At 38.1% G+C, this 16,126-nt stretch overlaps 1 protein-coding gene and 1 pseudogene across 2 annotated transcripts; one reads left to right on the top strand and one right to left on the bottom strand.

Annotated features, from left to right (window-relative positions):
• The first annotated feature begins 4,294 nt into the window (after positions 1 to 4,294).
• LOC145578816 (subtilisin-like protease SBT1.8) lies at positions 4,295 to 8,988 on the top strand (annotated as a pseudogene). The gene is made up of 2 exons (XR_014098926.1): positions 4,295 to 5,962; positions 7,955 to 8,988. The product of XR_014098926.1 is annotated as a subtilisin-like protease SBT1.8 (transcript).
• A 157-nt stretch (positions 8,989 to 9,145) lies between these two features.
• Positions 9,146 to 14,183, bottom strand: LOC145577720 (uncharacterized). The gene is made up of 5 exons (XM_081635179.1): positions 14,010 to 14,183; positions 10,903 to 10,955; positions 10,734 to 10,778; positions 10,606 to 10,650; positions 9,146 to 9,746 (listed from the first exon to the last, which is right to left on the bottom strand). Exons 1-5 carry the CDS (start codon positions 14,181 to 14,183, stop codon positions 9,173 to 9,175), a joined length of 891 nt encoding a protein of 296 aa, XP_081491305.1. The 3' UTR covers positions 9,146 to 9,172.
• Positions 14,184 to 16,126: the final 1,943 nt, after the last annotated feature.

Below are 16,126 nucleotides of genomic sequence, written 5' to 3'. Positions count from 1 at the left end.
TCTTTTTGGCCAGCTGCTGGACATCCGGCCTTGGAGGAGAAACATCTGCAAAATCAATGTTTTTGTAAGTATATGTTGTATATCCGCCCAAATGGTTAGGTATCTTCAGAGGTGCTAGACGACTATTTATTAAACTTTATCCTACAAGGATAGGGTAAAGGGTCGAATGTTGATATACCTTCCGACTCATGCTCGAGGGGAGCCTTGCCCCCACCCTTGCTGGGGCTACAGCAGTATTGAGTGGCTTGCCACTCTTCGATTCTCCTTGGGGATCTGGCCTTACGTGGGTTCTTCCAGGTGTTTGGTGGGAGCCGTTTCCTTTTTTCTTAACAGGCTTGAAAGCAATGTGCTTTCTAGCCTTGCCAGAAAAGTCCCCTCCAGCTTTCCTCTGAAGCTTGGGGTCCGGCTGTACAGTTGGAGAGGTTTTGGACGAGCCGCCCTGCACCAAATAAACAAAGTTAGAAAAGCAGGCGGCGCTAAAGCACTTCTGTTTAGTTATAAATTGTAAAATCCTTTACCTTAGGAGTCCTGCCCTTTTCAGGCTCCTCATTTCGCCGTTTGCCCAAGACGGATGAACGGTATGGGGCGGCTGAAACAACAGTCACTTTCTTAATGGACGAGAGGTTTTCCATGGCAATATCTGCACCCAGAGAACAAGAGTTAGAAACAAGCAAGTAAAATCAAGTTCAAGCAAAGTAATAAAAACCAAACAACCTACTACCTCTCGGCCTCTGTGAACTAAGACCGCAAGCGGCCAAGTACGTCTCGTTAGATAGCCACTCATGACGAGGTATGTAGCTTTGTGGGGTGACCTCCTTCTCCCCCATCCTTTCATTGGTCCGGACGGCCACAGTAAACAGGCCGCAGTCCAATATTTGCTCCTGCGCCTGTATCGGGACAGGCGGCATGGCCTTATTCTCAGTGAGAAGAGGAGGGTTCCGGTTCCACCGGTTGTACTTCTTGTTGAGCAGGCGGTCAGGGGAGGATATTATGTAGAATTTTTTCCTCCAATCCTTCCATTTGGACTCCTTCCCCACCGTTATCATGAAACCCTTATGGCTAGTAAGGGTGAACCATCTGGCTCCACTTGATTAGGGGGCCTTGCTTAAGTAGTGCATGTGGGCGAATGCCTCAAAATTAGGATCAACTTTCAGTATTTCACAGGCGGCAACGTAGCCAAGATGTTGACCCAAGAGTTGGGGGCTAGTTGCCAGATACCCAGTTGGTACCCATCTAAAATCCTCTTCACGGCCGGATGGAGAGGGAAGCGAAAACCAGCTTGAATGGCCGCCTTGTAGCAGCCAAAGCACTAGTCATCATAGATGGCATTCTCTGGCTAGACGACTGTGCCTACAGCATCCGGCACAGAGAGAAGAAATTCATGTCCCATGACATGATTAAAGATTAACCTCTCAAATTCATCAACCATTTTCTCCCGCTTGCCCTTGGGAACATGCGGATATTAGGAAGCATGCTCTAGCTGGCGCGAGGTAGACAGCTCGGCCCATCCCTCGCCCCTTTCAACTGAGAGGGACTCTCTTGCAGAATTTAATTTTGAGCGCGCCTCCTCCGAGTCAATGGAGGCGCTGTCAGAAGATGACGAATCAGAATCATCATCAGAGTTATAGTCCAAGTAGGGAGCATGTTGGCTAGTGCCAGCAGTGTCCTCCCTCATTTCCTCATCCGGCACCAAATCAGCTGGTACAGGAATTTGTTGTTCATCATCAGACTCCTCCAAAATTGTGGAGCTTGGGGTGCTAATAGCACTTGGAGGATGGTCATAAACTTCAGTAGCAAGCGCCCTAATGGAGCCTTTTGAATTTACGGTTGAACTCTTCGAATGGTACCAAGAACCATCCGTCCTATATTTTCTACTTGTTTGCTTCGTTCTGGCCATGGTGTCCTGCACAGGCAAAGATACGGTCGAATTTGGAGAAGTTCGCAAAGGGGAGTCCAAGAACGAACATTCGACACTCCTAGTTCTAGATTCAGCTATCCCCGGTGGCCGGCTGATTGCTAACTTAGGCCGTGCCGGGTGCGTTTGAGAAAACATTTTTGAAAAAGAAAAGAAATAAAAATAAATAAGAGAAGATCAGACGGTTACCTTACTAAGTGAAGGTACGAGAACCGCTTAATCTGGTCGTCTACTTACAAGCGGACTAGTGGCCGAGCGTCGGATGCTTTCACAGGAGAAGACAAAGTTCTCAAAGTCAAAGATTCAAAATATTCTCCCTGAAGATTCACGCAAACGTGTGAACACAATGAGGGGTTAACCCCTATTTATAGAAAGTAAGAAAAGTTTAGGGTAAAAACCCTAGATTCTACCCATGGTAAACAGTAAAAATGCCGAGCCAATGCTCGGATGACACCTGTCACAGGCGCCACGTGGCATGCCACGTGACCCCTGTGAGGGGCAAATGATTTGGGTATTTCTACCCCATCACTTGGCACAATGTGAGCGTGTCACGTGTCACCTGGGAAGGCCACCAAATGGACCTCTCAGGGGACGACACGTGTCAAGCAGATATCCCTCAGGAATTGGCGGCCTTCAAGGCCCAATTCCCGAGGTAGCCACAAAACGGCGCAGCCTAAATCCCTAGGTCATCAAACTCTAGGGTAAGGTACACTTTTCTAGGACCCTATAAATAAGGAGATTCCCCCATTTATTGAAAACATCTTAATTATTACATCATTTATTGCTCTCGAAAATAGAGAACACCTAATCTCGGAATCCGAGAAGATATTCCCGTACTAACTTAACCTTCGGAGGTGGACCTCCGAACATCCGAAGCTCCATTGTTTTGCAAGTACATGCGGTTTCGTTGAATCTAGTCTTCGAGTTGTAACTCTCCCAAGGGACACAAAAACACCCGAAACAAATAGTACTTTCTTCTTTCCAAAATAACTGTCTCAATTTAAGTTTTGTATGATTCACATACATTACTTTGATCAATACTTAGACTTTATACAATATTAAATACACGAGTAATTGTATTAGTACTTATTAAAATCGTTACAATGTACCATACATTTATGAATATCAAATTTGTATCATTTATATTCATTCATAAAGTTTTACACTAGTAGTAAAATTAGATATATACAAGTAGATCTAGAGTCAAATGAGAAATTTGTTAAAATGAGAAGAATGAGAAAATTTTATATGCATATATTTTGTACTGAATGTGCAATTTTTTTTTAATTGAATGTCCATATATTTTTCGATTTATATTCGATGTGCATAAAATTTAAACAAAATGTGCATAATTTTACTTCTAAAATGCATATTGTTTACTCCTCTTATTTATTCACTAAAGAACAAGTATTTGGGCAGAGAATGCACGACATTACCAATTTCAATAGACATTCCAAGTTATCCTTTAAATTTAATTTAGTTGCTTAGTTTTCTCATTCATTCACCTAAAAATACCCTGTTTATCTTTTTCTCTCATCCTCGATCTATTTCCATTACATAGTTGTGGAACAACATTCATTGGCGATCATTGCGAGGAGCTTCAAAATGAAAATTTATGATCTAAAATGATGAAGATGATCAGATTGCTTCAACCGGAGAGAAGAATTGAAGGCAAGAAAAAAATAATCATGAAACTTGTGGGAGGAAGAAAGAAAAGATGAATTGTAAAAATTGGGGACGACGATCAATCTTGATTAGATGGAAGGATAGCGTAAATTTGTGGGAACTAAGCTCTATAATCAAGGATATTTGATTAGTACAGAGATGGTAGGAGAGATGTAGTACAGTAACATGTTCTTTTTGTTCTAATATCAGTTGTTAAATTGCTTATATGAATGGTTGATATTCCTTCTCATTTTAAAATCCTTCTCATTGGAGCACAACCCCATGTACTATACAAGTATATACGTAATATTTTGAAACAAAAAGACTAAATTTGGTTTAATGTCTATATGCTCCGTACTAAGGCGAACTACAATCCGTATTTTGTTTTGAACTTGTTTTAAAACAAACGGGAAAAAAACGAGAGAGAGATTCACTCGCACTTGAAAATATCAAATGGTCCCACAATCCAGACTTTATCAATGAAGAGATAAATAAACTACTAAAACAGTGGCAGTTATTGTAATTTATTCCAAAAACTAAGCCCCATTTCAAAAATTCAAACAGTATAAACTCCGACAACATTTCCTGCAATTCCTTCCATCCCTCCTCCTTTCTTCCCCCATGACAACACTCGCTAAATTCCCCACTTTCTCTCTCCTCTAAAACAACAAATTTCAGTTACTCCCCAGAAAAAAAAAAAACCCTTCAAAAACTCCATTTTAATGGCGTCAAAACTCAAGATCTGCTTCTTCCTCTTCTCTCTTTCTCTCCTTCAATGCTACCCTTTAATGGCGGATTCGAGTTTATTCAGGAAAACTTACATTGTTCACATGAATCATCACCAGAAACCTTCATCCTTTAACACCCACCATTAATGGTACTCTTCTAACCTCAATTCCCTCTCCTCTGAATCTCTCTCTTCTTCCGATTCTCCATCTTCTTCGCCTTCTCTGCTGTATTCTTACTCCGAAGCTTACTCTGGTTACGCTGCAACGCTTACGGCTTCCGAAGCCGAAGCGCTGCGGAAAAGCGACGCCGTTTTCGGAGTATACGAGGATACTCTGTACACTCTACACACTACTAGAACACCGGAGTTTCTCGGACTTGATGTCGCCGGAGAAGGGCTAACCGCCGGCGACCACCTCGATGCTTCCGATGTAATTGTCGGAGTTCTCGACACTGGGATCTGGCCTGAGTCGAAGTCATTCGATGACACGGGCATGCCCCCCGTGCCGAAACGGTGGAAGGGCGTGTGCGAGTCAGGCCCCGAGTTCCCTCGTTCTTCCTGTAATAAAAAACTCATTGGCGCACGGAGCTTCTCGCACGGGTACAAGATGGCGTCGGGAGGGATGCTGAACTCGGACGATGTTGTTTCGCCTCGTGATACTGACGGGCATGGTACACACACTGCGAGTACCGCTGCTGGAGGACATGTAGCGAATGCTAGTTTGTTGGGGTATGCTAGTGGGACTGCACGGGGGATGGCACCCCGTGCAAGAGTGGCGGCGTATAAAGTTTGCTTCAAAACAGGGTGTTTTGGGTCTGATATTCTTGGTGGAATTGATAAGGCAATTTCTGATGGTGTTGACGTGTTGTCCCTATCGTTAGGCGGTGGATCAGCGCCGTATTTTCGCGATACCATCGCAATCGGCGCTTTTTCAGCAATTGAGAAGGGGATTTTCGTGTCTTGTTCCGCCGGAAACAGCGGGCCAACACGGGCATCGCTTGCGAACACGGCGCCGTGGATTATGACTGTTGGGGCCGGTACTTTAGATCGGGATTTCCCTGCTTTTGCTGTTTTAGGCAATGGTAAGAAATTTACTGGGGTTTCTTTGTATAGTGGGAAGGGAATGGGGAGAACTACCCGTGGTTTGTATTATGGTGGTAATGGTAGAAGAAACGGGTCGAGTAATCTGTGTATGCCCGGGTCATTAGACCCGAGTTTGGTTAAAGGGAAGGTGGTGATGTGTGATCGTGGGGTGAATGCGAGGGTGGAGAAGGGTGAAGTGGTGAAGGAGGCTGGTGGAGTTGGGATGATATTGGCGAATACGGCGGCGAGTGGGGAGGAATTGGTGGCGGATAGTCATTTGTTGCCGGCGGTGGCGGTGGGGATGAAGATGGGTGATGAGATCAGGGAGTATGTGAGGGGTGCAGGGAATAAGGCCACGGCCGTGTTGAGTTTCGGAGGGACCGTGTTGAATGTGAGGCCGTCGCCTGTGGTGGCGGCGTTTAGCTCTCGTGGGCCGAATATGGTTACACCGCAGATCATGAAGCCGGATGTGATCGGACCCGGGGTTAATATCTTGGCTGCTTGGTCTGAGGCTGCTGGACCTACTGGGTCGGAGAAAGATACTAGGAAGACTCAGTTCAACATCATGTCAGGTATATATTTGTTTTGGAGTTGTGTAATTGAATGTTTGCATTGTTTGATTGTTGAATTATGGTACTAGATTCTGGTATATTTGGATGTGTTTCTGTTTTTGGAAATATGGTTGGTGTGTATTGATTGATGATTATTGAATGCAGGTGAATAGGATAGGAGTGATATTCTTACAGTTTAGTTTCACAATATAATGTTGGATTGCTTTCATGAAAATAGCTATACTTTCTTAGATTGGAAGTCCATCCAACACTATCTTGTTTAGCGTCGTGTTTATTTAGTGTTTATTTAGTGTAGAGAGAGCCACAAAGGGCAAAGTAGATGGGATTCGATCTTAAGTCTTGGATACCACCATACAATACTTCAACCATCTAAGTTGAAATCCACTAGCATCATGTTAGATACTTACGTCGCAGTATATTAATAACCTATCCAATTTCGGTTGTTATGCTGTTGAATTAATTTGAAAATTGCATGACTTGCTATATTTGGGAGTGTAGCAGGTGATGTAATAAATAATATTGTTGAGATGTTTGATTCAAGTTGGTGATGTAATTTCTCTTTGTGTGAACCTAGTAATTACATTTATATTTGGTAGTGAGTAGTGACATGATTCTGAGCATGTACATTAATATAGTTTGTTTTAATTTCATATATTGTAGCATGATACAGTATACACCACAATTATTCATGAAAATGCTTTCCTTTTTTTTAAGCTTCCATGTTTGCGATTACATCTCCTGGTAAATATTAAGCCGTGTAGCTGACCTTGCTACCTCAACAAAATTATACTTTCTTGAGGCAGTAGGTTTTTGTCACTTGTTGAATGTATGCGCTCATCTGCATCTGTTAGTGTCTGAGTTGTGAACTTATTGTCCAAATTTATCAAGAGGGTTGGTGCTTTTGAGCCTTAATGATTTGCATGTGCAGTTTTCGTTCATAGTGATTTTGATTAAGAAGTAAATATTGTGACTATTACAAGGTGGCTATGTGCTTCTCTTCATGTTTGTTTAATTTGATCTAGTTTGTAAGATACAGTCGTCCTGGATTTGATTTAGAAGTTAGGTGAGTATTTTCAATAAATTGTAATCAAGCATTACCCTGTTCTAAGAGAGCATATAGTTTTCTAGTTTGATAACCTTCCATTGACCATGGTCAAAAAAATTTAACAAGAAATCAATGTTTTTCTGGTAACCTACAAACTTTAAAAACTTGGACCAAAATGATAAGGCTTACCCATGCTTCAACTTTTGAAAGGTAATTGAAAGCAGGCAACATAATTTGTTGTTTTAGGTTCAAGGGCGTATAATAAAATGTCGTAGTTGGCACACACAATTTTCCTGCTTTCATGGACACCATTTAAGATATTTTTCTGATTTGAAATAATCTTCTGTAGTCCTGGAATGTCTACTAAAGTCCTTTAATCATATACGAAATATATAAACATACATGAATTAGATTAGGAGATGTGCCCTGATTTTGCAAGCCAAGCTTGTAGAGTTGTAGAGCATACTTTGGTCTTGAATGTTGAAGACAGCAGAAAGTTGTTAACTGGCATGCTACCTTTAATCATGCTTATTATATTAGTCAATGCAATAAGGAAGCATAATTGTCCTTGCTAAAAAGGGGATGTCCCCTCTTTGCAGCCGGTATACCCAGTGTTTAGTGACTTTAGTCATAGTGAAATGATTAGGCTTACTAATACTTTTAAACAGTGATGCAGCAACATGATTTGTGGTTTCAGGTTATGGGGATATTAGAATGGCAGTAGCTGGCCTATGTTACCTTTATTTGATTTCATGGTCGCATCTTACATTCGGAATTATGTCTCTCTCATAATCCTTATAATTTCTAGAAAGGTTTTGCTGATGTTGGATGCTTTTGTATGGTAATGATATTGTATATTGTTGTAGTAGTGAATATGTAACGGATGATGTAGAATTCAATTTTTTGAGAATCTGGGTTGTTGACTCTATTGTATGTGATGGTTGCAGGAACATCAATGTCATGCCCACACATTAGTGGATTAGCAGCATTGCTTAAAGCAGCGCATCCTGAATGGAGTCCAAGTGCAATTAAATCAGCTCTCATGACAACTGCTTACAACCACGACAACATGCTAAAACCACTTCTTGATGCTACTGATGGATCTCTCTCAAACCCCTGGGCTCACGGAGCAGGTCATGTGGACCCCCACAAGGCATTGAATCCAGGCTTAGTGTATGATATCTCAATTGATGACTATGTTGCCTTTCTTTGCGCCTTGGACTACACGCCGTTGCATCGCCAAATCATTGCCAAGAGGCCAAACATTACTTGTTCAAGGAAATTGGCGGATCCTGGCGATTTAAATTACCCGTCATTCTCTGTCTTATTTGGCAAGTCAAGGACTGTCCGTTATACCCGTGAACTTACCAATGTGGGTGCTGCCAGAACTCTGTACCAAGTTCATGTTGATGCACCCCCATCAGTAGGAGTGAAGGTGAGGCCTTCAAGGCTTCTTTTCAGGAGTGTCGGTGAGAAGAAGAAATACACAGTAACTTTTGTCACAAGGAAGGGTAAAACAGCTCCGCCTACAAAAAGTGCTTTCGGGTCTCTTCTATGGACCAGTAAGATGTACCAAGTTAGAAGTCCGGTGTCTTTTACATGGTCTCAAGTAATGTAAGTTCTATTTATCATCCAGATGGGTGGTTGCATTTTCTGCAGCATCACCTGATTTCGAGATGCTTGCTAGAAGCTGTAAATGCAGTTTGGAGAGAGAAGCATGATGCTCAAATCTCTAAATCATTGCAGTTGACATCAAATTTGCATGCTTTACAATGGGGTGGGAGCAACAAGAATTCAAGTGTGCTTAATTGTGAGGGATTGTAGTTGAGATTAGAATTATTAGTCTAGCTTTTCAATCATGAGGTAAAAAAAATATGTTGCCCATTCGATTTGATGTAATTGGGCCGGAAATATGGAAGGAAACTTTTTATCTTCAATGGTGTGTTGTTTGATGGTTTAACTACAGAATGAAATTTTAGCTATGATTCCATGTGTTCCTGATGCTGTAATGTGCATTAGCTCGCACACGACACATGTCTTTACGATGACTAAAGTTTGATACTGCTACCTCTGTTTTACTAATCTTGTATTTGGCAGAATGATAAAAGAGCAAAGCAACCAGGGAATGAACAAAAAAGCTTCATGTTTGCAATATCAATTAAAAGTTAACAGCATATACATGGACAGAAACATTTTGTTATACAGTCTAAACAGCTTAAACAGGATTTGCAAATTTCTGAACATGTAGGGCATTTAGGACAAGAGCAATTGCATAACCCTGAACATGTTGGGCATTTTGGACAAGAAGAGCAATTGCATAACCCTGAACAAGCTGGGCATTTCGGACAAGAGCATTTACATTCACAGCTACAACAGTCTAAGCACGGAAGAGACTTTAAACAACTGCAGCAATTTGCGCAACTTCCACAACTGCAACTACTTGCACAGCTTCCACAACTGCAGCAATTTGCGCAACTTCCACAACTGCAGCAATTTGCGCAGCTTCCACAACTGCAACAGTTTGCACAACTTCCACAGCTTCCACAACGTGATTTCTTGGGACAGCAGCAGGAGCAAGGATTACTACACCAACAGCTACACTTTGGTAACGAACAGCTGAAGCACGAGCAGCAGTCTTTCAAACGACAGGAACAGCATCGCGGTTTTTTGAGATGGATAGTGCAGCTAGTGCATCCAGTACAGCAGCAAACCCATGATAACTTGAAGCATGATGACCCACTGCATATTCATGACATTGACAGAAGTGCTCAAAACATGATTAAAATAACTCCTAAATTCCTTGTTTTTTTCTTGTATCAAGCATGTCTTATCTTTTTCCCCTCTTTAATTTTTTCTTTTCTTTTTGTAGGGTCAAATTATACCATGATTAACAGGAATAAATACTTTAATTTGGTAGAACGAGAAAGAGAAATCGGTGGTCAAAAGTACAATACGGTACGGAGTATTAGCTCCTCCTTTTCCTTTATTTATGATCTGTTTCTAGGACACATCTTTATTTCAATTAGTCTCAATTAATAGGGCACTTTATAAATTTAACAAGTTAGATTTGAACTTTATCATATAACCGTAATCATATCCATAATTTATGTTACTCAGACTCGGCTAGAAGTGTCAAAATACGTACGAGTCCAAGTGTCAAACACATCAACTTATGAAACTTTTTTCCAACTTTGGATCAAAATGAAGTATGTAAGTGTCATACCAATGTACAAGTGTTGAGTACTCCTACAGTTGCATAGCACCCAACGAAGATTTTAACGAAAGACTACATTGGTGATGAATGAGTACATTTTAAGAGTGAAGGCTAATTACTTTATGTAAAATTGATGATGACCCTATAATCAGGTGAGTGATTATTTAAGGATGATGGAAATATTATCTTTTCAGCTGCAAATATTACCTAACATTAAAGTCCTACAAATATCACTGGACAACAAACAAATTCAACACAAAAATTCTGCAAAACATCTTCCAATATCGTAAACGGATAAACCAACTGCATCATGCATTGAACTGAAGTGCTGAACTTGCTAGTTTTAAAACAGCAGAGAAAAGAGGTAGGATAAGAACAACATACCAGAGCCACTTCCATAGATAGCAGGACTTGCCAGTTTTCTGACTTCTGCATTATGTGCAGACACAATTTAGATTATGCGATAAATGATTGACTTACAAGTTAGTGAATATACATTTAAGTCATCTTACGTTGGAAGCAATGGATCTGCATTTGCTGTGACAAAGTCAGCAATCCTGCCGAATAAGCAGATCAATTCGCAAATTTAGCATGTTCCAAGATAAAAGTTTAAAATGCTATATTATGCTAAAGATAAAAAAACACAGATGCTATACAAGGCTATTGCAAAACCAAGCATACTCTTTGCAGCATCTGGAGGCAGGTTGAAGGCGGTTGGCAAATTTCAACTCTTCCTGCTTGCAAGAAAATTTAGTAAGAATGTTGAAGCATTAACAGACAACTAATAGACTAAATTAAAACAGAAGAATTCGGCAAGTAAAATACTTCTATAGCTTAGTATTTCTTGTTGGACAGATACATAGGGGTCGATGTTAGGTTCATCAATCAGGTACTCATCAAATCTATCCCTCGCAACATCCCCCCCCCCCCCCCCCCCCCCCCCCCCTTCTCCCAATCCGTGTCTATAATGAGGATTGAACCCTTGCACCAAGGGGAAGGCAAGAAGCTAGAAGGTCTTACCTATCCTCCTTTTGCAGATACATCAATTATCAAACAAAGAGTCAAAGAGTGGTTTTTGGTCCAAAAGCACATGACTATAGTTGAGGTTGTTGTGGTTCGAGTTTAAATATGTATGCATGATTGTGACTTATTTTTTCAATTTCAAGTCAGTCTAAAATATGTTACTTGTGACCCTTATTTAACAATTACTGTGTGTTGTGGATGCCAACTACTTTAACTTAGTTAAAATCTTGGGGTGGGTATCCAAAATATGAAATTATATCCCGTCTACATCGTTTGCCCATTATGTCTCATTTTAAAATTGCTTTGAGCAAAAGTTTAGCAACAGTTAAGTTCAGTTCAACAAAAATAGGTCCTTTTTTTTATAAAAAAAAATAATATATATATATATATATATATATATATATATATATATATATATATATATATATATATATATATATATTGTTTAATTTTATAATTTTGAAACTACAAAATTAGAAACATTAGTGGCTAAATATACTGTATTTATAGACACATAGGCAAATCCAAACAATTGTACAGCAATAGTATTGTTGCAAAATGTTGCTGTCATGTAGTATGATTACTTGCATGGGTTTTTATTAAGTTAAAGGTCCAACCATTCTTGACATGTTTTCCCATTAATGCAAGGTTGATACACATATCTTTGAAAAAGTTGATTTTAGACATATCTAGTGACATAACATTAAACTAGTACTCCCTCCATTCTTATTTATTTGCCCCGTTTTATTTATGGGGTCAAATTGTAAAAATTGACCACAATTTTCACTAATGTATGAGAATTAATATAATCACGTGAATCAATATCTTTTGTTATCATTTTTTTAAAAAAAAATTACTTCAACAAATTTAAGACATTAATATTTTAAGACATGTTTTGAACATTGCAAAAACAAATGGGCTAACAAATAGCGCTGGGCCCGACGACAGGAGTAGTAATATACTCCCTTCGTCCCCAAAACTTCGACCCTTTTGAGTTGATTTTGCGGTTATTAAGAAACTTAAATAAAATAAAAATAAAAATATATTGGAAAAATAAATTTACATGGGGTTTGTAGAAAGTAGAGAAATAAAGTATTAAAAATACATGAAAAAACAAAATTTTATATGGGAAAGCTAATGTTACACAAATATTATTGTAAATTGGTGGGTATTTTAATGCAAATGAATCGATCATTTTGGGACTAAATTAGGCCAAAAGGGTTGAAGTTTTGGGGATGGAGGGAGTAGTGCCAAGGTGTTTTGAATTCCCATTGCATAAAATTGAAACATACTCTGTACTCGTAATATATATATATTGTTTTTGTGTTGACAGGATACAAAAAATAATTTTCCAGAATATGTGACTTTCTTTGGAAGTCCATATGGAGTAAAACCGAGCCCAAAATACCATAAGCATGCAAACAACCTTAATTTCAGTGAAAATTTTATTTTCTTACTTTAGCCTGGTAACAATACTGACATTTTAAAGCTTGTTTTTATCTATAAAAAGAAATAAATCTTCCACTTTTTCTTTTGTCTAGATCAAAATGATTTTAGAAGTGATGCAATTTTCGAGTTTTGCATTGTCCAGAGAATTATCAGATTATTACTATTGTACTCCGTAGAACAGTATTTTTAAACCTCCAAAAAATGAAAAATATACTCCTACATATATATATATATATTTTTTTTAAAAAAAAAAGTCATGAATGAAACGAAAAAAAAAAATTTACAGCCACTCCATTTTTCCAAGGCAGCAAAGTCTGAGTTTTTTTTTATCCAAGTACAATTTTTTTTTTTTTTTTTTTTTTTATAAAAACTACTAAGTCAAGAATTTAATTTACCAACTTACCATACATGTGTAGAGCTGTACGCCCAGAAAAAGCTTAGACACACACGTCTTACTAACTTACCCGCAATCACTTGGACGCCAAAATCATATGCATTCATTCTTAATGTAGACCAATATACTACTTCGTAATTTTAATACGTTAATTAAGGAGACTCGTGTGATGAGAAAAAAGAATAAGGCCCTATTCTCATCAGATTATTTTCAGTTCAATTCAGTTCAACTCTAATAAGTTTAGTTCATTTCAGTTCAGCTCTGCTCTGCTTTAATAAGTTCAGTTTAGCTCAGTTTAGTCAATGAGAACAGGCCCTCAGAAACGGATTAAAAATGGACACGGAATAGAATGTGTCAAGTCTTGGTAAAGTGAATTACTCTTCTATTTGTGACTCATTTATTAAGGAAATCCATGTGAAAAAAAAAAAAAAAACAGGTAATTGTCACGAAATACTTCGTCTTTAATTACCTCATTTGAGTAATTGTTAAGAGAAGCTTTTTGTATCAAATAGGATAAGTAAAATGACACGAAGGGAATAATAATGTGAGACGTTATTTTAAAACCGACCAAAAAGGATTGTGTTAGTCCTGTTTAGATATAAATTGACAAGCTTAGAAAGTACTTGTTTTTGGAGTAAGCTAAGGTTTCTAAAGTACATATCTCACTTGTAATTCCTCAAATAATATTAGGTAGGGAATCAAAAATTCAAAGCTACATATTTGAATTATAATAATATCACCTACGAAGTATTACATGAAGAATGTTCATTAATTTGACTTGAATTTATTAAACCAACACAATCAAAATTTAAAACAACAATTATCCTTAAAAAAACACTACTTGTGTAAGCATAATTTAAGAGGCAATTTAGTTAATCATAAGAATACATGTATAAATAAATTTTAACAAAAAGTAACTAACCTCTAGTAAGCTTTTCTCTCTTTCAAGAACTTGAAGTCTAACCATTTCCCTTCTCCGCCCATATAAATCCGGTGGCGACTTCGGGCGTGGCGGTGGCAGTGACTGAACCTTCGAGCTCAAACCCAAACCCGAAACCGAACCCGAACCCGAGCCTGAGCCCTCAGTTGTTGCCATACACCCAGTAAATTAACCCCAAATCCTTAAACTTAGTTTGAGAAATAAGAAAGGAGCTAGAAAACTCAAGCTATCTAAAAGTGAGCAACAATATTACAAAGTGACAAGAAATAGCAAGCAGCCAAGCATGTATGGGGTTGGTAGAGAGGCCTAAGAACTAAGATAAATGAAATAACATAAATAAATGAAAATGACTAAGCTAGCTTGCTCTTTTCATATACTAACTCTTATAAGTATTTATATGAAATTATTTACAAATTGTACGGTAAGAATAGCTGGATTACCTAATTCGTTTAAATACTACATCTGGTTCTTATTATATACAACTTTGGTGTATTATTCGAGAGAGATAAAAAATTCCAAAGTTATATATAATATGAACCGGAGGTACTAAATAAGTTCATGTGGTGTTTATTATACTTATATAGTCGTAACACATTTATTTCCAAGTCTGTTATATAGAGAACAATCAATCAATCAATCAATCAATCAAAGCCTTAATCCCAAAAGTGGGGTCGGCTAACATGAACCAAATTTGATTATTCCGTGTAGTCATCAACATAAATCTTTCTCCTCCATCCCTTACGATCCAAAACTTCATCCTCACGTAAATCCATGCACTTCATATCCTTCCTCACTCCTTCCAACCAAGTCATCTTTGGTCTCCCTCTTCCTCGTTTAATCCCTCCATGGTCCCACTCTTCCACTCTTCGCACCGGTGCACCCTCGGGTCTCCGTCTTACATGTCCAAACCAACGCAGACGATTTTCCCTTAATTTATCTACAATGCCCGCCACACCTACTTTCTTGCGAATAACCTCATTTCTGATTCTATCTCTTAAAGTGTTTCCACACATCCACCTTAACATGCGCATTTCCGTAACCTCCATCTTTTTAATATGCTCTTTCTTAGAAGCCCAACATTCTGTACCATAGAGCAAGTTAGCCAAATAACCTAACGCGATAGACAACTATCGCAATCGTTCTCTCTCTTCATTAGAGTGTGGTGTAATTTTCTGACAAAAACAATAAAGTGAGTGATGAAAGAAAAGAAAGAAAACAGGGTAAGAAATGTAGAGACATGACATTTAAGGCGTAGGGTGGACATTTAGTACAGTTGCTACTATTATTGATGACTTACATAATTTAAGACTGTATATATTTATTTAAAAAAAATATTTGGCAAATAAATACATTTTTTATAATAATAAGGGTAATGTTATATGTAGCCTTAAGGGTTATATATAAGCATTAAATACACTCTTGGAAATTGTATAAAATTAGGAATTCACGACAAAAACACGCGTAGTTAGTGTAATTAGTGTTTATATTTTTATGATTTCTTAACTTTTTACGATTTTCAAGTGTAAATTTAATGCTTATATGTAGTCCTAAATGCTATGTATAATAATAATAATAATAATAATATACCCCCTCCGTCTCCAAAACTTCGACCCTTTAGAGTTAATTTCGCGGTTATTAAGAAACTTAAATAAAAAGAAATAAAACTATATTGAAAAGATAAATTTACATGTGATTTGTATAAAAGTAGAGAGATAAAGTATTAAAAATACATGAAAAAACAAAATTTTATATCAGGAAGCTAATTTTGCACAAATATTGTTGTAAATTGGTGGATATTTTAATGCAAATGGGTCAATTATTTTGGGACTAAAATTAGGATAAAAGGGTCGAAATTTTGGAGACGGGGGGAGTATATATGTATATATGTATAAGTACTCCCTCCATGTTTTTTTATGTGTTACAGTTTGACCAGCACATAGTTTTAGGCAATTTAATTGACTTAAATAAAAATAAGAGGTAAGTGGGGTAGTTAGAGTATTAAAAAATTGTAAAAGAAAGATTGTGGGGTTAATTGTTTATGAATGTGAGAGGAAAGATATAATAAAAAAAGAAGTAGTGGGTTTGGGTGGGGACTATAA

Source organism: Chenopodium album, chromosome 14 (assembly GCF_948465745.1).
Source record: "Chenopodium album chromosome 14, dcCheAlbu1.1, whole genome shotgun sequence".
NCBI classification, from domain to species: domain Eukaryota; kingdom Viridiplantae; phylum Streptophyta; class Magnoliopsida; order Caryophyllales; family Amaranthaceae; genus Chenopodium; species Chenopodium album.
The sequence above is the reverse complement of the archived record's forward strand: the minus strand, read 5'-3'. Positions and strand labels throughout refer to the sequence as shown.

Bases quoted from the DNA above. Each gene is read 5' to 3' on its own strand.
- LOC145577720 (XM_081635179.1), bottom strand. From the start codon at position 14,183: ATGGCAACAACTGAGGGCTCAGGCTCGGGTTCGGGTTCGGTTTCGGGT. The intron at 10,779-10,902 runs GTATGCTTGGTT...CTTATTCGGCAG, and splicing joins GCCTCCAGATGCTGCAAAGA to GATTGCTGACTTTGTCACAG. The intron at 9,747-10,605 runs GTATGTTGTTCT...ATGAATATGCAG, and splicing joins TATCTATGGAAGTGGCTCTG to TGGGTCATCATGCTTCAAGT.